Genomic DNA, 25,036 nt, shown 5'->3' on the forward strand with positions numbered 1-25,036 from the left:
TTTGCAAATTAGATATTCATTTACTTTTTTGTTCTCTCTCCGTAGCACGGCTACACTTTTTTGTTCATCTACCATACCATTCGACTAATCGGGAGTAGGGACAAAGAAAACCAGCAAAATAAAAAATAATAATAATAATTAATTAACCCAATAACATATGTTAGGAAAACCATTAATCAATAACTGAAGCATTGGTCAAAACCAAGCACTCAACATTCAACTGGTAGTCCAAGTTGAAAATTAAACAATTGCTTTATTAGGAAAACCATTAATAAACCCAAAGACCGCCTCAGTTTTTCTTCCAAATAACTGGTTTTCTATTCTCCATTATCAAACCAAGATGTACGTACAGAAATTGATTATTTAAATCTTTTTTTATTCCAAAGGGAGAATCATTTGAATAATCCATCAATTATTTTCCAAGAAACCTTATACTGTAGTGCTTTTCATCCATTCCAGTGTGTCCGTCCAGATAGCAGTTTTTTCTTTGCCCACTGTCTTCAAAACCATCAGTCTGATGGGAAGCAACTGCGTACTACTCTAGTACAGTATATATATAAACTTCCACGATACCCTTCATCACAATTCACAACAATCTTCAAACCCATAACTTTAAATCAATTTCGCTGCTAAAATAAATCCTTTTTTTTAAATCTGAAAAAGAATTCAGAAATGGAGGGAAACAATTCAGTTCCAGCGAGCTCACCGTGTGGAATTGGAACACTGGGCCGGCATTTGGCTCGGCGGCTAGTACAAATCGGCGTGAAGGACGTGTTTTCAGTTCCCGGTGACTTCAACTTGACGTTGTTGGATCATCTGATAGCCGAGCCGGAGCTGAATTTGATCGGCTGCTGTAACGAGCTTAATGCTGGGTACTCTGCGGACGGATACGCACGTGCGAAAGGGGTGGGAGCGTGTGTGGTGACGTTCACCGTAGGGGGACTGAGTGTGCTTAATGCTATTGCTGGGGCCTACAGTGAGAATTTGCCTCTCATTTGTATTGTTGGTGGGCCTAATTCCAATGATTATGGGACCAACAGGATTTTGCATCATACTATTGGAGTGCCAGATTTTAGTCAGGAACTTAGATGTTTTCAAACTGTTACTTGCACTCAGGTATGTTCATGTATATTCCCTGCATGTATGTTCGTTTTACTATTGTACCTTGTGTTGCAAAGTTTGCACACATCAGTGTGTAGAAGTTAGATTCAATCACATTAATTTTACTTATATCCACTGATTGTGTGATGAAATCTTTTTACGCTATCAGCCTAATTTAACCTCCTATAGAGATTACTTGCCTTAATTTTAAATTTTCAGGTTATTAGTTTCACTTTTATATGTAATTATATGAAGAAAAAAAATAAAGACATTCAATGTATAGTGTTTAACTCTGATCACATGTAGTATGTGCTTAATAGCCTTAATCCTTGAGTAGAGACACCTGTTCGCACTTCCACAACAACAACCCAGTAAAATTCCACAAGTGGGGTTTGGGGAGGATAGTGTGTACGTAGACCTTACCCACCCCGAGGGAGTAGAGAGGTTGTTCGCACTTCCACCTAAAAACTAGTTGTTTAGGTCTTCTACATTGGTTTAGGTAATTTTGCTTAACTATAGTAGTTGAACATATGTATTTGGAGATGTCCAATGCATTTGATTTATGTGACTAAGTTTTGAATTTTGCATTTGATGTTTGTTGAAAGTGATCAAGTTGGTATAACGTAACAGGCAGTGGTGAATAACTTGGATGATGCACATGAATTGATTGATACTGCAATTTCAACTGCTTTGAAGGAGAGCAAGCCAGCTTACATTAGCATAAGCTGCAATTTGCCTGGAGTTCCTCACCCTACCTTTGCTAGAGAACCTGTTCCATTCTTTCTTGCTCCAAAGTATGTTCTCTCTTATTCCCTTTTAGCGAAACAATCGATGGTCTATTACGCTGTTTTATTAAGATGAAATGCATTTGCAGGGCCAGCAATCAACTCGGGTTAGAAGCAGCAGTCGAAGCAGCAGCTGAGTTCTTGAACAAGTCTGTAAAACCAGTTATTGTCGGAGGTCCAAAAGTAAGAGTGGCAAAGGCACAGCATGCATTTGTGGAACTTGCTAATGCCTGTGGCTATCCAATAGCCGTAATGCCATCTGGCAAAGGACTTGTGCCAGAGCACCACCCTAATTTCATTGGTACTTACTGGGGAGCAGTGAGCTCTAGTTTCTGTGGGGAGATTGTTGAATCTGCGGATGCTTATGTTTTTGTTGGCCCCATCTTCAATGATTACAGCTCTGTTGGATACTCGTTGCTGATTAAAAAGGAGAAGTTGATCGTTGTTGAACCTAATCGTGTGACAATTGGAAATGGCCCCTCCTTCGGTTGGGTTTTCATGACTGATTTCTTGAGTGCATTGGCGAAAAAGCTTAAGAAGAATAGCACTGCTTTGGAGAATTATCATCGAATTTATGTCCCTCCAGGTGTTGCCTTAAAACGCGAGAAGGATGAACCGCTTCGAGTCAATATACTCTTCAAGCACATTCAGGTAAATATGAATTGTGATTAACACAGAGCACTTTAGAACTGAAGTGTAAATTCCATTATCAATTAACAGTATAAGAGATTTCATGACGCTACATACAATAGAATGAAAGAGGAATCCTTATATTCCCTGGAGGTTTTAATTTGTTCCCATTGCTTTTTCGTTCATAGGAAATGCTTAGTGGCAACACTGCGGTGATTGCAGAAACAGGGGATTCATGGTTTAATTGTCAGAAGCTGCATCTTCCTGAAAACTGTGGGTAAGCTAGACTCGACTTTATTCTAAATTGTGCTTGTGGGGGAGCAAATTGAAAATTTTTAATGGAAAAATAAGATCAACTTGGTGTCATATCAATCTCAAAAACAGTTGATGAAGTTTGATTGTACCTGTCCCTTTTCTTTGTAATAAGCTTCCCTTTTTGTTAAGATAAGTTTATTTCAATACTTGCAGGTTTGAATTCCAGATGCAATATGGATCCATTGGATGGTCAGTAGGTGCCACTCTTGGCTATGCTCAAGCTGCTAAAGACAAACGTATCATTGCGTGCATCGGTGATGGAAGCTTCCAGGTCAGTGTTCATATTAATTGTGAGATCAAATTCTCGACTGTTGTCATTTTCCTTCTACTCAAGATGCGTAGCATGCATAACATAGAGAGAAATAATTACAATTGTTACTTCAGCTTCTAGCACAGAGTTTCTTTTACTGGAGAGAATGTTAGTTTATGTTTTTCTTATATGATCTCCATTTGACTCTTATTGTTTTCATGATGTGAATTGTAGAAACATAATTGATAAAGCTCCAACTATTTTCTGCTGTATAGGTTACTGCTCAAGATATATCAACAATGATAAGATGTGCACAAAAGAGCATTATATTTCTCATCAACAATGGCGGTTATACCATTGAAGTAGAGATTCATGATGGCCCATATAACGTGATCAAGAATTGGGACTACACTGGTCTTGTGAATGCTATCCACAATGGTGAAGGCAAGTGTTGGACTGCAAAGGTCAGTATTTCTGAACACATTGTAACATCTTCCACTATTGCAATTCGAACAGTTCTCTGTGTGACATGCACCTCAGAAATTGATGGGATAAGTGATTGCAGGTAAAGACGGAAGAGGACCTGACCGAGGCAATAGCAACAGCAACAAGCACACACAAAGACTCCTTGTGTTTCATAGAAGTCTTTGTGCACAAGGATGATACTAGCAAAGAGCTTCTGGAATGGGGATCACGTGTTTCTGCAGCAAATAGTCGTCCTCCTAATCCTCAGTAGCAAGTTATCGCTGTCCAGAGTAATATACCAGATGAAAAATATGGATTTCGGTGAGCAGCTGCCCATGGGAAAAGGCTTAAGAGTTTGAATGTTTTTCTCAGATAGTTATGTCATGCTTTTGTATTCTAACCCAGAATTGTCATCGTCCATAAAATGAACCATAAATGTCCTATCCTGTTTCAGTTTGTACAAAATAAGAAAAACCAACTTCTGTAGCTTCTCAACACTATGAAATTTAAGGATTTTCCCTTATATAACCATAATCTGATCTTGAGGTAAAATGTTATAACAATACCTTAATTTAAAAGGACAAAAAGAAAGAGCTCTTAAATCGGAATTTTACTAGCCAACCAACAATAATGCAATAGAAATTTTGTTTTCCAGCCTCACCCACCAAACTCGCTTATTTTTTATTAATGGATTCAAACATTCTTTCTCTAATAATTCCTCCTAGTCTTCTCGTAATAATTAACTCAATCTGAAAGATATTTAGAAACAAATGCAATTGCCCACTTCATTAATACTAGTTAGTAGTACCATTTTTCTGCTTCAAGCCTGACATTGGCATAAATGGGTTCAATAATTGCACCTGTTTTTCCTCCTCCTAAAATCTTGGTCGCTTTCCATTTCTCACGTGGCTGGCCCCTTTTTATGTTCAATAGGCAAATATCGCAAAATAAAACAGCCAGCAATGCTTTCTTTCCATCAAAAACAAGGAAACTTCAATTAAAAAGAGAATTAAACATCCTAAAAGAAGCATATGTTTTCCTTAATTTTAATGTGAGCATGCTAGTAATAATAGATGGATAGTTAGTTTGGCAACGATCACTGATGCCTAAGCAAGTGAAAATTAAAGCTCTAGCTAGGTTTGTATATTATTGCAAATATTGATAGTCTGTGTCAAACTTGTCAATAATTTGCCAACGTATCCTACACTACACTTATGATTTTGGTATATGCTCTCTATAATGGCCAGCCACATAAATGAGAAGTTGCTTTTCTATCACCCATCATTGCTGAACGGAAAGACACACATGAAATCCCAAGCTCCACGGGGTCACTACATATGGGTCAGGTTCTATAGAGCAAACTGTGTTTTCTAAATTGATTAAGGAACTAGCCCCACTTCTCGCGGTTATAAAATACATTAGTGAAGTTGAAACAATGTTTTAATAATATAATCGAGATAGATGAGATAATTTTTCTATGTATTTTCATACAAAATAATTCTATATTTGGGCAGACACCGCAAATAAAAATATTTTTCATTGAATTAGAGCTTAGATGAATTACTATAAGATTTTCTTTAAAAAAAGAAAAGGAAAAATAGCTTTAAAGGAATTTTTTTAATTATAGATATATGTATATACGTGGTTTTAATACATGATTCTTTAAATATAACATATATTAAATATGTGAATTTATTTTATATTTTTTTCCTTCTATTGGATGATAAAATTAAAGAGTTACATTAATCCTCTTGATGAAGACCAAAAGCAAGAACAAAAACAAAGATACAAGCTTATTTTCATCTAAAATGAAAAATAAAAGTCTCCTAATTTTAGAATTATATTACATTGCTGATCATGGATGACATTTGAACCTTTAAGGGTTAAGTTTACTTGATGTCTTTAACCTTGTTTTTTATTTCAATATTGGCTTTTTCAGGAAGCACAATATTTTTGTAGTAGATTTTTAACTGGTTGCTTGTCATAACTCATCATCTCATTTTTCCTCTTTCTACTTTTCCTTATGCTCTTACATATCCTTAAAATTTCATCTTCCACCGTGATTTTCACGTCCTCATTTCCCAGTCCTAGCATAGAGTATTGTAGTTGATCATGTTATTGTCCTTATATCTACCCGTAAGCTATTGGAGGTTCACGTGATAATCACTTTATAAGCGCATTGGCGAATTAGAAATGTAGCTTGACTGGCTGGCTTCTTCTATCAACTTTGCAACCATAACCTATATTTGTTATGGAAAGTCCATTGCAATGCCAGAAGTGTGTGTGTGTATATATATATATATATATATATATATACATATATATGAAGAAACAGAACTCACGAGGAATATTTAAGAATAGAGACAAATTGCAATACTGAGGAAGGATATTAGTATAAAAAATGCTACAAAATTCAAGAAAATTAGAAGAGTCTCACAGAATTCTTAAATTTGATTGTAAAAACCTGACGATGTACTGATTCATGGCATTCCAGAAAAAAACATAGGTCTCAATTGTACAAGGCCTCCCTCCTTAGCTTTATTAATCAGAGGCGACAATGTCTGTAAAAGAAAACAAATTGAAGCTAAAAAATTGTAAAGTTCTAAAAGAAAAAAGGAAAATAGATGGAACATTTAGAACATTAATATCATATAAAACTTAATATTTTTGAAGCGTCAAAAAAAGAGAGAGAATTTACATCACCGGTGCTTCGACGTGAAAGAACATTCAGATCTTTAAGAATTGAGCCATAAAACAGAAAGAAAAAAACGATTATATATATTCACCCACAAAGTTAGATTGAAGTAATGCGTATTAATGGAGAATGAACATAGGTTTATAATAGGAAATAAACTTTACGTTACATTTGATGCAGTAATACATTTGAAGTAATGGTGTTTACTGGGGAAAGGAACGTGGGGATATTGAAACGGAAGAATAATCAATAAATACTTATAAGGAGGAGAAAAAGTCCCAAAATCTATATTCTATAATATATTAAAGCAAGAAAATTATCATATAAAATTGATATTATGGTTAAGCCAAGTGGCAAGCTAATAAATGTCAATAGTATATGGTAACTTTATTTTATATTTGACTATTTTAGTTAAATACAAATATAATATAATTATATATATATATATAATTTGAATTAAAAGATAATTTTGAATTTATAGATAAAGTTCTAAAATTCGAATTTAAAGTAAAAATAAAAATTTATCTTTTTTATCGTATTATCATACTTAATTCGGTTAATGATCGTATGCAATCATGTTGGGAACTTTTGTTATTTTGTATAATTATTTAAATACTACTTCGCCTCTAGAAAAAAAAACTACTCCATATAACTATAAAACTCTTTTACATTTAAAATCCTATAAGTATAGTTCTTTGAAACATTGTAGCTAGATTTGAATAAAATGAAATTCTTTTAAAATAAATGTAATATATATGATACACGTCTATATTTATCTAAATAACAAAAAAGAGTTTACAAAACCAAATAAAAGTTTACTTACATATATAATAAAATAAACATACATGTTGGAGGAAGAAACATCACAAAATCAGTCAATATTAAAAAAAAAAGTTGTTTCCTTTTTCTTTTTGAAGAATATTTGTTTGAAGAGTCAATTTGCATAAATGGACATCAAACAAATAACAAAACTTTGGCTATACAATTGCTATAATTAATTTCAATTTAGCACATTCAAGGAATTGAATGGTATAAGCTGAAACCCTTTCATTTAGCTGTAGTCAAGCCAATATTGCAAGGGTATAATATTTTTTTCGCCTAAGAATATTAGTTTTGAATCACTAGATTATGTGAAAGGTTTTTTTTTTCAAACTCAACAAGAGATAAATTGGTTTCTAATTGATAGTTTCTATAACGACGTTTAAGTATAACAAAGAGTATATATAAAGAAAAAATTGGTATGACGTGAAATATTTTTTTAAAAATGTAAACAAATTATTTCGCAAAAACTCTTTACTTTTTAAAATTCAAAGATAATAAAAAAATAAGATATTTTTGAACATTAGTAGAGAGTTTTAAAATTATTATAATAGAAATTATATCATGGATAAACTCAAAAAACCGAAATCTTATGAAATATTTACATAAGCATGTGAATACCTTTTTCTTTAATAAGTTAACCTACTATAATAAGTTAATTATAATCATGTAAACAAATCTTTAAACTCTCCATATACATAATTTAAATCAATAAGTTATAGTATAGGGATAATAATTAATGATGGCATATGAATCTTTATTCCTTCCTAATTGTATAAAGTTAATCAACACTTTAGTACAAAGAAAACCTTGACGAATGCATGCAATTGTAACGCACCATTTAAGTGGATCAGTAGTGTGCTGCTTTTAAATTGAATGCCTTTGGCATTAGAACTGACAACTATATCAGTGCTCATTAGCAAGAGACTTTTGTATGAATGATGTACCTAAGAAACAAGGGAGAAATTCAAAAATAGCCAAATTTATAACCGGTCATTCAAAAATAGCCTAGTTTTAACAGTAATCGAAATGTAGTCATTTTTTATGTAAAGATAAATCTGAGCAAAAACACTGTTCAGAACCCGGAAAATATGTCAGTATATTATACTGAAGTTCATACGCAGGTGCACCGAACTCCAGCATATTATATTGGAGTTCCAGGATAAGTATGTTGAAACTCCAGCATAATATACTGGAGTTCCAGCAAGTATACCGGTCCAGCATAATATATTGGAGTTTGGAGCACCGGTGCTCCAGTCTCCAGTATATTATACTGAAGCCAGCAAAGTATACCGGTCCAGCATAATATGCTGGAGTTCATACACATGTGCACCGAACTCGAGTATATTATGCTGGACCGATCTCTGTTGCAGCAAAATAATGGCTATTTTTCATTAACTTGGTAAACGCGCGCTATTTTTGAATGACCAGTCCGAAAACTGGGTATACCGTGATATTTTTACAAGAAACAACCATTGCTGCTGATGTACCCTGACCCATTCTTATATACTACTCCCTCTATTCCAGTTTATGTGAACTTATTTCCTTTTTGGTCTGTTCCAAAAAGAATGATCCATTTCTAAATTTGGTAACAATTTAGCTTAAACATACAATTCTACCCTTAATGAGAAGCTTTTATCACCACACAAGTACTTTGTGCCCCTTTTGACTTGTTTAGGACCAGAAATTTCAAAAGTCTTTATTTTTTCTTAAATTTCATGCCCAGTCAAACAGGTTTTACATAAATTGAAACAGAGGGAGTAGGTACTAATTAACTGAAAATGGACAAATCTTTGAAATTTCACTTTCTTTTGTCCCTTTGATTTTATTTTTTTGTTGGTAATAAACGATTTGTTCAAACAACAACATACTAAGAGTTATTACAACTAGAGCTCAGTCTACGTAACATAGTGCCTAGACTGTCTCTTTTTAGTACATGAACAACAAAAACAGGCGGAATAACATAAGTTTGCAAAATACAAAAAGTGTCCAAGCTACAACCATTTTTAGCTAACAGGTCTGCTATTCTCCATTGGCCTCTCTAAAAACATGCTTCAGCTGTGGATCATTCGCCTTCCGCAATAGGTACCTGCAAACATCAATCAAGTTTTGGTAGAGATAATTATTAGATTTTAGGAGATTTATTAGTTCCAAACAGTCCGTCTCTATTACTAATGGGAAGAGCTTTTTTGTTAGTGCTAGCTTGGCTCCATGGAGTAGGGCTAGAATTTCCATATATATATGTTAGTAGCATGATCGAACCCCATATTGAATCCTAAGATCCATTGACCCCTATCATCCCTAAACACCTCTCCTATTCCTCCCACTCCTGGATTTCCTACACATGAGCCATCGATATTTAGTTTATAAAAACTGGGATTGGGCGGTTCCCATCTTACAAGGATAGTTTTCTTGGGTGGTTTTAAGCAAAGAATTTTTGCCATGTAAAGGAATTCCATGGATTTGCTAATTGGTTGGCTTATGGTGATAAGGGATTTAGTTCCTTGAAAGAGAATCTCATTTCTGAAGTTCCAGATATGCCATAGGAGAAAAGAGAGGAAATCTGACCAGTGTAGGTGATAGTTGAAAGATTTCCTTGATATGAGTTGTTTTTTAAGCCAATTATATAGGATATCTTTTCCTAAGGAGTTCTGAGAGAAATTATGGTTTATATTTATTTGTTCCCAGATGTGTCTAGAGTAGTTGCATCGGAAGAAGATATGTTCTAGGTTCTCAGTTTCCCTGTTGCAAATGTTACAAGTGTCGTCGTGGTAAATCCCTCTTTTGGTCAGCATATGCTTAGTGTGTAACCTCTCCCAAATGATTGTCCAAAGGAAATATTTCAATTTGTTTAGGGAGTTGATTTTCCACAGCCAAGCGTAGTCTTTTCCATTGCAAGTAAAGTCTGAGACTGCTTCTTAGGCAGCTTTAACTGAAAAATAGTTGTGACCCTTTGAGTCTCAAGTGTATGAGTTAGTGGTGGGCCTAGTTTGTTTTATGTAGGTGCAATTTATCTTGGAAACTATATCGGGGGGCAATTCGAAAGACAAGTCTCTAAGGTCGAATATTCTGTTTTTAATAAAGCATGAGAGATTTAGGTCTAACTCTCTAGCTGGGATGGGACCCTGGATGCAGTCTCTAAGTGTTCTTAATTGATTTATCCATTTATTGTGTCATAGGCTAATGGTTGTCCCATCTCCTACTAGCCATTTGGTGTTGGCATTGCAAATTGCAGAACCCTTCCTAATGACCTTCCAAGTATGAGAGCCTATATTCTTGCTTTTCCTATGGTTATATTTACTAAATATAGTTTTGGTCCATAGGGCTTCTTTTTCTTTTCTATATCTCCAAGCTAATGATGCATTGAAAGAGGAATTTTTCCAATGGGTGTTAGGAATACCTAAGCCCCCTTGCTTTTTAGGCATCGTGACTATGCTCCATTTAACAAGGTGGCATTTCTTTTTTTCCTCCGTGCTATCCCATAGGAAGTTTCTTTGGATAGATTCTATCTTGTTAAGGGTTGTTTTGGGGAGATCATAAATCTGCATGACGTAGTTCGGGATTGCGGCTAGGGTGGCTTTTATGAGGTTGTCCTACCGGCCATATTAAGGAACTTAGTTTTCCAGCCTTTTAGTCTATTATTCATCCTGTCTAAGATGAATTGGAAATATTTTTTTGTAGGATTGGCATTGGGCATAGAAAAGCCTAGGTACTTACCAAAGTTATTAGTATATTTCATTGAGAAGCAGTTGCTAATATGATCTTTTAGATCTGTAGGGGTATTCCTGGAGAACACAATTTTTTATTTTCCAAAATTGATAGATTGCCCCGAAGCATTGCGAAATTTGTTAATATTGTCTATAATTGAGTTATAGCATTTTTGGTTGGCTTCAACTAGGAGGATAAGATCGTCTGCAAAGAATAGATGAGAAAACTCCAGGCTTTTGGGAGTTATTTTGACTGGAGTTCATCTACAACAATCTATTTCGTGGTCAATTAACCTAGAGAGCATTTCCATACATATGATAAAAATATACGGGGAGAGGGGGTCCCCCTGTGTAATACCCCTAGATGGTTCAAAAAATTCAGTTCTTGATCCATTGATAAGGATAGTCGTGGTGGTGGTAGAGATGTAAGACATTATAAGATCAATGAGGTCAGGAGGGAAGTTAAGAGAGTTAAGGGAAAATTTGACAAAATACCATTCAATTTTATCAAAGGCTTTTTCCAGGTCGATTTTAATCATCATTTTAGATTTTTTCCCTTTAATATTCCTGAAGTGGTCTAGAACCTCATTTATCACTAGGGCATTGTCAGCAGCCCTTCTGCCCTTAATAAAGCTAGTTTGTGTGGGATGAATGAGATTCGGTAGGAAGGATTTAATGCGGTTAGCAATAATCTTAGTGACAACCTTATAAGCCGTATTGCATAGGCTTATAGGTCTAAACTACCTGATAGTTTCAGCATTTTGGCATTTGGGTATTAGACAAACTAAGGTGTTATTCATTCTCTTAAGCATTCTTTTGGATTGGAATGATTCTTGGCAAAAGTTAATGAAATGATTGCTTGTCTCCTTCCAGTATTTTTGGTAAAAGAAAGAGTGAAGTACATCCGGCCCCGGAGCTTTGTAGGGTTTAAAGAAATCTAGCGCCCTTTTTATTTCTTCTGTAGTGGGAATACTGCTTAGGTATAAATGATCTTGGTCACTAATTTTTGAATTGTAGGATAGGAATATATTATTGAGCAGTGATTGATTGTGACTCGTAGCATAGAGGTTTTGGTAGTAGTTAATAATTAGGTCTTTGATGGGCTTTTCATCTTGGAGTCAATTCCCTGCTTCATCTTTTAGACAAATAATTCTATTTTTCCTTCTTCTTTGCATTGTGGTAATATGGAAGAATTTTGTGTTGGCGTCACCATCCTGGATCCACTGAACTCTGGATTTGAGCTTCCAGAAGTCCTCCTCTTGCATGAGTACAATATTATAGTCATGTAGGAGTTCATTTTCCAAATTTATGAGGAATTGGCTGGGATAGTTTAGGGAGTTCTGGATACCTTTTAATCTAGCTAGTAATTTGCTCTTCCGTTTGAAAATATTACTAAAAGTAGTTTTGTTCCATTCGATAGCCTTGGAACAGAAGTTGTCTATGGCTATAGTAATATTTGGTTGGTCAGACCAAGAGTTGTCAACCAAGGCTCTAAAGGTGGGGTGAGATAACCACATAGATTCTATTCTAAAGATATTGCTATTAGTAGGGAAGCTTTTGAATAGGTCTAATTTTATTGGACAATGGTCTGAGTGGATTCTAGTTAGATGCTTGACACTAGCTTCTTGAAATAGTTCTAACCATTACGTGCTTGCAATGCATCTATCAAGTCATTCCATAATTACGTTCTTACAATTCTTTCTCTTGTTAGTCAAGGTAAACTTTGGGCCCTTAAACTCTAAGTCCACAAGGCCGCATTGGTTCATGCAATCTAGGAAGTGTGAGACTCTATTATAATTTATGGGTAAACCTCCAAATTTTTCTGAGGCACGAGTGACTTCATTGAAGTTTCCCGCGACTAGCCACGGTCCTTTATAGTTACTAGCTACTATTTTGAGATTTTGCCTTAGAATTAATTATTCTTCCAAGAGGTTACTAGCATAAATAATAGAACATAACCAACTTTTTGTTGAATTCCGTACCTTTACCATGACGTGTATCTCTTGATCCGTTCCACCAATTTGGTCGACCATTGTTTCTCTATTGTTCCACATAAGCACAATGCCCCCGGAGTTTCCATCAGCAGGCATTTGGATAAGGCTTGAGTATCCGAAATCCTGTACTAAAACATGATGGTCTTCCATTTTTGTTTCTAGCAAGGCCACTATGCTAGGTCTATGATAGTCCAACATAGATCTAAAATCTCGTCTAAATTCTGCGCTATTTGCACCTCGACAGTTCCAAATGATCATATTCATACTTGTGTTTCTGTTTGAAGCTCCCGTTTTATGGTTACTGGTAGGGCTTTGGCTATTCCTCATGCTCTCCCGTTGTGTCCATTAGTGAGTGAACATTGTCATGACTAAAACAACTACATACTGGTATAAACCTGGGGAATTCATTTTCCGGATGGAGATGGAGCACTTCCTCAAATCCACCGGGCAACTTAAGATGTACCTTTTTTCTTTTCTTGCTTGGAATGCCATTGTTTTTGGGTATCATAACAACCCGTGCTCCACTATTCTTTCTGTTGTAATTTCTTCCTCTTCTTCCTCCTCTTCCATCTAAGCTTGGCTCGAGTTTTGTAGGGTTGGAAGAGCCATCTGTGCTTGGCTCGAGTTCTGAAGGGATGGAGGAGGGACTGTTCTGGGTAGAGGGGTTAAGGGAGTGCTACTGTTGGGGTGTGAATTCTGTCTGGATTGATGTGGGATTGGCTGAGCTAGGGAAGTTTGAAAAGTTGGAGTTAGGGTTGGAGGGCTTGCATAGGACGGGTAGAGTGGTAAGTTGGGGTTGGATATATTGTACGTGGGTTGTTGGGTCCATGCATGGGAACTCCATGGGGATGGGTGTGGTCCTAGATTCAGTGGCATAGGGTGAAGCTGGTGGGAGTTCATCCATGGTCGAATCATGGCATTGTTTAGGCCCAGCTGCATTCCTTCCGCTACAATCTGGGCTAGGTAGGATGGATCCCCTATTTGGACTGTAAGATCTCTCCCCTCTAGTTGTAGGCTTATGTTAAAAGCATGGCCCATGAAACCCTATTCCAACCAAGATTGGGGAGCATGGTATGGTTGGATGGCTCTTGTGGTGAAGATCAGAGGGGTTTGGGGTTGGTTTATGAGCTAAGGCCTCGTCCAAACATTCCTTCGTGCCCTTGGAAACCTCATGTTATGATTGTTGGATGGTAGCCTTGGCATCTTGTGGTTTGTTTTTTCTTTGAGTTGTGTCTTGTAGAGTAAAGGATTCGTTACTAGTATATGTGTGCCGATTTGTATCCGTTGCCTTGTTAGTAGGGCCATTAAGTGTTGAAAAGGTTTTGTCTATCCTAGGAATCAAGATGTCTTGTTCATTAATGGGATTTTGACTTGGGGTTGACAAGGGATGATGTTGATTTGTATTATGGTTGTTTTGTAAAGGACTGTTGGCTTGCAGGGGTGAATTGGTAGTCCTAATTTGTGGGCTACTAATGTTTTGCATTAATGAGGAGAATTGGTTATTTGTAGGTATAGTAGGGTCTATGTCCATTGATTGTTCCTTGTGGCTTTCCTCCGTTGGTTCTATTACTGAAGGGCTTTCTTGGGTTTTTGTTTGGGAGGAGTTAATGCCCAAGGGTATATATGAGTTAAGGGCCGAATTAATGGGGGATGACTGTATTTCTGGGTTGGTTACAACATGGTCCCTTGTGTAAAGGCTTGGGATTGTTTTGTCTTGATGATGTTGATGTCCTAGGTCATTGGGTAGGGAGTTGTCCTTTTGTTGGCTATGGTTTACAGGGGAACGTGGGGGGAAATCAGTATTACCAACTAGAGGCTGCGTATTATCCAGTAGGTTTTGGCTTTCGCTATTGTTCAGTGGTTGCTTCTGGGCAGAAGCTACGTCTGCTCTTTGCCACAGTTGTGGACTTTGGCTAGGCTTTTTGGTGGTCATTCCTTTAGAGTTCTCTAGGTCTTTACTAGGGTTTAGGTTATGGGGGTTGTTTTAATATTTTTTATTTTTCCTTTGGTGGGATACAATTGTCCATTAGTCAATCTTTTGTGTGATAGCTTCCACCGTGTTTGGCTTGGGCAGGATCTTGGGGGGATTAGTACCTTCTTGTTCAGCCATCTTAGGATTTTGGTATGGGCAGCTACTTAGGTTATACCCAAGTCTGCCACAATTTGTGCATAGGAGATTGAAGCCTTCGTAGGTAATTCGTTGTATATGTTTGCCGATCACAATATAGGTTTTGAGTGGTTTTTCTATAGGTACTAATATGCATAGTCGAGCATACTTACCTCTTAGTGCGGATTTGGTGCAGACATCAATACGTATTAGTTGTCCTAACTTTCCTCCAATTTTTTGGAGTATGTCGTAGTCATAGAATTCGGTGGGTAGTTCCGGGAGTCTTGCCCATATAGTTGAGTATGTTAGCGCAGCTTTGGAGGCTACAAATCTGGGCTCCTATTTCCTTACTATGATGAATTGATTTCCTATGAACCATGGTCCTTCATGAAGAGCCTTATTATAATTCTCTTCCTTAGTAAATTTTATTAGGTAATAGTCGCACCCTAGGTCCACCAGAGATAGGGTTTCAGTTGGTCTCCATATCGCATGTAGTTTTTTTTTGGAGGAATTGGTAACCAACTCTTCTGCCAAACATTTTGATAATGAGCGCGTTGGTCCAGTTTTTGTATATACGCTCCTTATCCGACGAGGTGATGGGAATGAAAAACTCTGGGTTAGGGTAGTTATCAGTTTCATCTTCCGGTTCATAGGAGTCCATGTTTTGTTGTACTGTAACTTGGCTACCCTCTGGTTCAATGTTAGCGATATTGTTTGAAATTAAGGTATCCAAGAAGGATATCCTCTTTATAGGGTTTGTTGTGTCATTTGCTCCTGTTGCTAGTTCACCGGGGGATTGATCTCTACTGATTTCCATGTCTATTGGTGGGGAGATGGAGAGGGAAGAGCCTGGCGTTACCATGAGGTTTTCTTGCTCATTTGTTAATGCTTGGGTGGTCTTCTCTCCTATTAAGGCATTAAGGGTCGATTCTTTTTGGTTCAAGTTGTTGTTTACTTATTTTGTGTTCATTAGGGAAAGATGGGGAAAAGATGAGGAAAAAAAACTATGTAGGTTTGGGGAGTTTGATGAGGGATCTTTTAGAGAGAAGGTAGAGCATCTCTCTCTAACCCATCTTTTCCTTTTCTTCAACGACAGTCAAGGATGAGAAAAAGAAGTCACATAGCATGACCGTGTTACTAAGAAGTAAGGCCCCAGAAAGTTGGTTTATTGAAGGTAATTAAGTAGGAGTCCGGAACTAAAATGTGGTTCTTTTGAACTCAAAGTACATAAATAGGTGGTAAAAAAAAGTTACATTTTTATGTATAGCGCCACAATACCTGGCGCTATACATTAACAGTAACGGCACCGTTAATGTATAGCGCAAGGTATTGTGGCGCTATACTGTAAAATTTGACAAGCCCAGGTATAGCGCCACAATACCTGGCGCTATACATACATCATACATCATTAATGTATAGCGCCAGGTATTTTGGCGCTATACATACATTTTTTAAACTCTCCGTCTTCTTCGTCGATTCATCCTCCATTATTTTAACATTCCCCTCTCTTCTTGGTCCCCCACCCCATACCCGCTTCTGCCCTCAATTTAAAAAAAAAATGGGTCTCCCTGATACATAAAACTTGAAGAACGTAGGTCCCACATTCGAGTAGAGCTTCGTGTTATTGTTGATTCACACTTCCGGAGTCAAAATTTCAATCTTTTTGCTTTTCGAAAATTCTAAATCGAGGTATTTCGATTTATTTTAAGTTGAAACATTTATAATAATGCATATTATTTGATTTGTATCTGTTCTATTTCGGTTTGTGTTTTTTTTTCAAAACTAGCATGTTAAATTTATCCGGATTTAATATTAGTGTTTTCTAAAAAAATATAAATTTGTAAAATAAATTTGTCTATTAATATCCTGATTTATATATATGTGTGTTTTCATGTCGTTTTGTGTTTTATTTGCAATTAAATTTATTTGTTGTTTATGGTTAGTTTAGATTATTTTTTAGCGTAGTAAAATCTAGACCTTTTTAGCGTAGTAAAATGTAGACCCTTTTAGCGTAGTAAAATTTAGAGCCTTGTAGCGTAGTAATGTGTAGTATTTAAGCTTAGAATTCTTTTTGTTTAAGTATCTTATACTGGAAACCTCACCATGGTTTTTAGCTTCCCATCAGGCCTTGTCGAGATCGCGCCATACACGCTTAGCATACGGGTAAGTCGAATCGAGCTGGTGAACCAAGCCTGAAAGATCCTTAACCGTGCCGGAGTACCACTCAACAGCTGCACCAACGAAGGAAGTTAGTTCAAGAGGGAAAATAGTCCGAAGGAAAGAAAAAATTATCTAATCGACATATTCACTTACGATTCATGTTCCATTCCTCGGGGAATGACATCTTTTCAACAGGAATTTGATCCGAAGTCCTAACTCGGACAAAGAAACTCATCCACACATTTTCCTTGCCTTCGTCGGTACAGGCAAATAAAACCTTCGGAGCCCGATGCTGGAGCTTAATCAGGCCGCCTCGATAAAGTTGGGGGTTGTACATCCTGATCAGATGGTCAAGGGTAAAAGGTACCGCCTCGACCATGTTTGCAAAATGCCTAAACATGTAGACAACGTTCCAGAATGATGGATGAATTTGACTGAGCGTCACCTGGTATTGTCCACAAAAATCAAGGATTACGTGGTCTATCGATGGCGAGGATGGTTCTACCGGACCTAGGGTGAAAGGATATGTATATACGCTAAGGAAACCGGGTTTGTGTTTCGTTACATCTTCCTACCGAGAAGGAATCTCCACTTGCACCGCCTCTCCCCAACGACAATCCGTTTTCACCTTCCCAATGTCAGTTATCGGGCCAATATACCGGGACATGGGTTCACATCACCCCGGTTTCGAAGAAGGCTTGTCAATCGTGAAATCGGAGGATGTTTCACAGGGTTTGGGGATGCACTCTTCAAGGCAAGGAGGTACTATGGTCTTATCCTTAGACGAATGTGAAGATGAAGAAGCTTTGTCATCTTGGAAACAGTTCTAGATGACTTCTCTATTTTTACTGAAAGATCCCCGAGGAAAAGAAAAGAACTGGATGAGAGACGAACACAAAAAAGAAGTGAGAAGATCTGTTGAAAGTTTGGAGGTATGACGAAGAATAAGGAGAAAATGATTGGAGTATTTATAGGAGCTAGTAACGCACGTTGGAGAAAGCCAAAGGACGGCCGACCGTCAGAATCAATTCGAGGCTTTTCAAGAGCCGTACGAACATGACTTTTGAACGTCCCCTTTTTGTCACATTAACTACTCACATGACATAATTGACATAATGATAAAGGTATTGGAGAGTTGAATAATTCAAATCGTTCCTTGTTATTTCATTCCAAGGAACGCGGGGACTATCTGTATACTGTCAAAATCAAGGAAGGCCAATTTTGAGGCTTCTATGGTACTTCGAGCCCGAACTCGATAGGCTCGGAGCACAATCCAAGGCTCGTCCCCGAAGCACCCGCCTCGAGAAGGTATACCAAATACTCATCATAGCATACCTCGAGGCAGCACGAGAATCGACAACCATCATGGAAAAGCGAAAAATTCTCAAGGGCACGTGATCAGAACTGACAGGGTGGAAGAATAGGACAAATTAGTACTGAGCCATTATACAGATGTACCAATAGCATTCCCTAGTGAGCCATATATTGCTAAAACTTGCTCAACAATTACTCTATAATTTTATTGCTCCTCATTCATTGTGTTCATTTTATTGTTCATCATTTTTTCATATATTGTTCTTCATTTGTTGCTCATCATCAACCTATCAAAGGCTGCCCTTGAGGTCCCACCTAGCAGAGCTCGAGGCCCTCAGCTTTATAACTATATTGGTTTACTTACCATTTCTTGCTCATATACACCAAGCATTATCCTCCTAACAACTAGTATTAAGATAAATTACGTATTTTTAAAACCACAAATCAAATATAATTGTAAATACCATTTTTAAGGTAAACAAGTTTTAAAAACTTTTACGCAGTTTTAAAAACGATAGTTATCAGTTTCATCTTCCGGTTCATAGGAGTCCATGTTTTGTTGTACTGTAACTTGGCTACCCTCTGGTTCAATGTTAGCGATATTGTTTGAAATTAAGGTATCCAAGAAGGATATCCTCTTTATAGGGTTTGTTGTGTCATTTGCTCCTGTTGCTAGTTCACCGGGGGATTGATCTCTACTGATTTCCATGTCTATTGGTGGGGAGATGGAGAGGGAAGAGCCTGGCGTTACCATGAGGTTTTCTTGCTCATTTGTTAATGCTTGGGTGGTCTTCTCTCCTATTAAGGCATTAAGGGTCGATTCTTTTTGGTTCAAGTTGTTGTTTACTTATTTTGTGTTCATTAGGGAAAGATGGGGAAAAGATGAGGAAAAAAAACTATGTAGGTTTGGGGAGTTTGATGAGGGATCTTTTAGAGAGAAGGTAGAGCATCTCTCTCTAACCCATCTTTTCCTTTTCTTCAACGACAGTCAAGGATGAGAAAAAGAAGTCACATAGCATGACCGTGTTACTAAGAAGTAAGGCCCCAGAAAGTTGGTTTATTGAAGGTAATTAAGTAGGAGTCCGGAACTAAAATGTGGTTCTTTTGAACTCAAAGTACATAAATAGGTGGTAAAAAAAAGTTACATTTTTATGTATAGCGCCACAATACCTGGCGCTATACATTAACAGTAACGGCACCGTTAATGTATAGCGCAAGGTATTGTGGCGCTATACTGTAAAATTTGACAAGCCCAGGTATAGCGCCACAATACCTGGCGCTATACATACATCATACATCATTAATGTATAGCGCCAGGTATTTTGGCGCTATACATACATTTTTTAAACTCTCCGTCTTCTTCGTCGATTCATCCTCCATTATTTTAACATTCCCCTCTCTTCTTGGTCCCCCACCCCATACCCGCTTCTGCCCTCAATTTAAAAAAAAAATGGGTCTCCCTGATACATAAAACTTGAAGAACGTAGGTCCCACATTCGAGTAGAGCTTCGTGTTATTGTTGATTCACACTTCCGGAGTCAAAATTTCAATCTTTTTGCTTTTCGAAAATTCTAAATCGAGGTATTTCGATTTATTTTAAGTTGAAACATTTATAATAATGCATATTATTTGATTTGTATCTGTTCTATTTCGGTTTGTGTTTTTTTTTCAAAACTAGCATGTTAAATTTATCCGGATTTAATATTAGTGTTTTCTAAAAAAATATAAATTTGTAAAATAAATTTGTCTATTAATATCCTGATTTATATATATGTGTGTTTTCATGTCGTTTTGTGTTTTATTTGCAATTAAATTTATTTGTTGTTTATGGTTAGTTTAGATTATTTTTTAGCGTAGTAAAATCTAGACCTTTTTAGCGTAGTAAAATGTAGACCCTTTTAGCGTAGTAAAATTTAGAGCCTTGTAGCGTAGTAATGTGTAGTATTTAAGCTTAGAATTCTTTTTGTTTAAGTATCTTATACTGGTTGTTGAAAATGCAAACTTTGTACAATTAAGTTAATAATTGTATAAAAACCCATATATATATATATATAAAAACACACACACACACACACACACACACACATATATATATATATATATATATAATTTGTACAACTAAGTTATTAAAAAATATGAATTTAAATTATAATAAAAACACATAATTATTAATGATAGTTTGGTGTCACTAGTCCTCAAAATATCGAGCCCTGAATCCATATATATATATATATATATATATATATATATATATATATATATATATATATATATATATAATTTGTACAATTAAGTTATTAAAAAATATGAATTTAAATTATAATAAAAACACATAATTATTAATGATAGTTTGGTGTCACTGGTCCTCAAAATATCGAGCCCTGAACCCATATATATATAATTTGTACAATTAAGTTATTAAAAAATATGAATTTAAATTATAATAAAAACACATAATTATTAATGATAGTTTGGTGTCACTGGTCCTCAAAATATCGAGCCCTGAACCCATATATATAATTTGTACAATTAAGTTATTAAAAAATTTGAATTTACAGTTGACGACATGGACGCGACTATACATCCCGGCCCTCAGACGTTGGATCTATTAGCCCTGCAGCCCTAGCATAGATCCGAGTATATATGGGACGGACAGTTGCTTACGTAGACTTTCCGGGCTAGGAGAGTGGATCTATTGTGGGAGTTTTTGAGTCCTCCCCGCGTTCTACATCCCCGTGTGGTCCATTACCTGGAGGAGATGGGATTATATAGGATTATTAGGATTGGTCGGATACAGCTCGACTATGCTTTGATCACGGCCTTGATTGAGCGGTGGCGACCGGAGACGCACACTTTCCATTTGCCCATCGGCGAGGCCACCATCACACTCCAGGACGCTGAGATTTTATATGGCCTGTCCGCTGATGGCTTGCCAGTTTTACTGCCTGCGACCATGAGATATTATTCGCGGCAGGCATATTAGGATATGCTGCACATGCTAACGGGTTTCATGCCGGAGGAAGAGGCGGTAGCGTCTGGGTCCAGTCGTATACAGTTGGTTCCCATTAGAGAAGACCTGGTGCAGATCCACCATACTATCACCGACGAGTCAGCGGAGGTGGATGTACAGCAATATACGAGGCTGCTGTTGCTCCTTCTATTTGAGGGGTCTTGCTCTCGAACACTTCGGGGAACCTAGTGAGCCTTCTATTGGAGCTGACAGCACCACTGATACATGTCATCATGCGCCGCATCCGGCTATAAGGAGACGACTTGATGATGATGATCCTGATAGCATACCCGGGCGGGAGGGGATGCACCTCAGGCCAGCGACTGCATTGAGACACACCGGATACGGGACACATTGACATGGTATAAATAATATTTTTGTATACATTAACAACAATATTTAATCGAATATGCGCATTACGTTTTTTTAGTTCTCCATTCGTTTGATAGTTTCATAAAATAAAATTTAGTACAACACAAGCACTTAAACTTAACTTCCACTTCAATTACAATAAAATTTAGTACAATACAAGCACTTAAACTTAACTTCTGCTTCAATTAAAATAAAAATTTGTACAACAAACAAGGAAAACATTACTACAGCACAAACACAAACATAGCAGGGCAACATAATAAAAATACATGAAATATGAAAAATACACTAAACACATACATGCCAATGTTTAGCCCCGGTTGATTTTTATTCTCCGCTCCAACCACTTAAATCGTTCTTCCAGTTGTTCTTTTTCTTCTTCTACCTCTTTCAGTTTCGTCTTCACCTCCGCAAGTTCCAGTTTATATTTTTTTTACGATCCTTTTGTGCTTCACAATTCCATTGTGTTTTCCATTTTTCTTCTCCCACCTCCTTCAGGTTCGCCCTCAAGTCTGCAATAATTCTATTGCTTTGTTTTTTATGTTCCCGTTGTCTTAAACACATATTATGAAGAAACTACAATTGTTCTCTGTAACATTCCTGATAACATGGTTCATCAACCCATTCCTGAAAATCACAAATAGGTTCGCCAGGAACCTTGTAAAACTGGTTCATACAGTGCCAGTAGCGGCATCCAACTTCACCACTGTCCCAACAATTTTGCATCAAGCATGCTTTTCCACAATTGCACTTTGGTGGGCGAAGCGGTTGAGCCATTTGTGTAATATTTGCTTTTAGTAAAAAACACCTTACTTTTAATAAAATATTTGCTTTTAGTAAATTTTGAGCACACAAAATAGCTACAATGAGCCCGTTATTTATAGGCGAGATAACAAACACATAACGTACTATCTAATGGCGCTATATTTTGCATGTTAAATATCATGATGTTGACAAGACAACTTTATGTCAGCTGGTCAGCTTTTTCAGTTCGACAAGACAACACACACATAATAAATATACATATAATTTTATTAAATTATTATTTAAATGTAAAATGGGAAAGTACAAATCATAGTTAACAAGCATAATTTTATTTCATAAATCTTGCAACATAGACATAACAATTAATTATTACAACATCAACTCATGGGTAGTTAGGTACACTAGAAGAACACCCACAACGAGCTTGATTAGTTTTTCCACCCAAACCAGCTGAAGGACATTTACGACGGTTGTGTCCTGTTTGCGAGCATATACCACATTTGCGCGCATAAACGGTGTCACTAACATCCATTCGGTTCTGTATACATGTTCTCTTTTTCACCTGTCTTTTATGCAAATAGGACTTGTTACACACCATTTTAAATGGTTCTGAAGGCCAATAATGCTCAGCACCCACTGGTTGCAACTGACCACTATATGTGTTTAGGTACTTGGAAACACTATATTGTTGATCAACATAGTTGGTCTCCGTATAACCAACACGTTGAAAACACTTGATGGCATGTGAGCAAGGAATGTGGTAGATGGACCATTTCCCACAGGAGCATAACCTTGCTGATTCATTTAGGGTATGTACATTATTACCCCGATTATTATAGATAGCGGTGCGAACTTCAAAAACACCTATTTCGTTATCATACAGCAAAAATGAATGCCAATGTGCTCGCCGTCTATATTTCTCAAATCTCTGCATCGACACTGGCATAAATTCAACACCCCTCTCAATCAATTCCGTTGCAGCTGCAGACCGTTCAACAAACCTCTCCGCCATCTGCTTGAATGACATCCGCACCATGGCTGTGACGGGCAATCCTCTTGCCGACTTCAATAACCCGTTGAAGGACTCTGACACATTTGTAGTAAGAATTCCCCATCGTCTGCCACCATCCGCATGCAACGTCCACTTTTCAGGGTCATGTCGCATTAACCAACGATAGGCTGCCTCGTCTTCTTGCCTGATAGAATCCATATGCCTCCGGAATTTATGCTGTTGGTTGTCTGTTGCTACCATCCACATCGAATCATGTAGATCCTTGTTGGGATGTGCCTTCTGGAAATTGGCCTTTAAGTACCTCACACACTAACGGTGGTATGCATAAGGTTCTTTCCATGCAGGCAAGTTCTCTACAAACTTAATATACCACCGTGCCGATCAAATATTAGACAAATACCTGAACGCTGTTTGACAACGTGCTCTTTCAGGTGGTTCAAAAACAGCGTCCACGTCTCCGTGCTTTCATTGGCACAAACAACAAAAGCTAGAGGAAATATCTGTCCATTAGCATCCACTGCCACGACTATCAATAGCTTGATATCGTACTTTCCATAGACATGAGTTCCGTCTATGGATATTACGGAATTATAATAAAAATACATAATTATTAATGATAGTTTGGTGTCATTGGTTCTCAAAATATCGATCCCTGAACCCATATATATATATATATATATAATTTGTACAATTAAGTTTTTAAAAAATTTGAATTTACAGTTGACGACATGGATGCGACTATACATCCCGGCCCTCGGATGTTGGATCTATTAGCCCTACAGCCCCAGCATAGATCCGAGTATATATGGGACGGACAGTTGCTTACGCAGACTTTTCAGGCTAGGAGAGTGGATCTATTGTGGGAGTTTTTGAGTCCTCCCCGCGTTCTACATCCCCACGTGGTCCATTACCTGGAGGAGATGGAATTATATAGGATTATTAGGATTGGCCGGATATAGCTCGACTATGCTTTGCTCATGGCCTTGATTGAGCGGTGGCGACCGGAGACGCACACTTTCCATTTGCCTATCGGCGAGGCCACCATCACACTCCAGGACGCTGAGATTTTATATGGCCTGTCCGCTGATGGCTTGCCAGTTTTACTGCTTGCGACCATGAGATATTATTCGCGACAGGCATATTGGGATATGTTGCACATGCTCACGGGTTTCATGCCGGAGGACGAGGCGGTAGCGTCTGGGTCCAGTCGTATACAGTTGGTCCCCATTAGAGAACACCTGGTGCATATCCACCATACTATCACCGATGAGTCAGCGGAGGTGGATGTACAGCGATATACGAGGCTGCTGTTGCTCCTTCTATTTGGGGGTTCTCGAACACTTAGGGGAACCTAGTGAGCCTTCTATTGGAGCTGACAGCACCACCGATACATGTCATCAAGCACCACATCCCGCTATAAAGAGACGACTTGATGATGATGATCCTGATAGCGTACCCGTGCGGGAGGGGATGCGCCTCAGGCCAGCGGCTGCATTGAGACACACCGGATGCGGGACACATTAACATGGTGTAAA

General features: G+C 37.4%; 1 protein-coding gene across 1 annotated transcript; it reads left to right on the plus strand.

Annotated features, from left to right (window-relative positions):
• Positions 1–242: 242 nt before the first annotated feature.
• Positions 243–4,074, plus strand: LOC107779126 (pyruvate decarboxylase 1). The gene is made up of 7 exons (XM_016599474.2): positions 243–1,116; positions 1,732–1,895; positions 1,976–2,537; positions 2,705–2,793; positions 2,985–3,102; positions 3,357–3,545; positions 3,647–4,074. Exons 1-7 carry the CDS (start codon positions 673–675, stop codon positions 3,815–3,817), a joined length of 1,737 nt encoding a protein of 578 aa, XP_016454960.1. The 5' UTR covers positions 243–672; the 3' UTR covers positions 3,818–4,074.
• The last annotated feature ends 20,962 nt before the right edge of the window (positions 4,075–25,036 follow it).

The sequence above is a fragment of the Nicotiana tabacum genome, chromosome 3 (genome assembly GCF_000715075.1).
Source record: "Nicotiana tabacum cultivar K326 chromosome 3, ASM71507v2, whole genome shotgun sequence".
Classification (NCBI taxonomy): Eukaryota; Viridiplantae; Streptophyta; class Magnoliopsida; order Solanales; family Solanaceae; genus Nicotiana; species Nicotiana tabacum.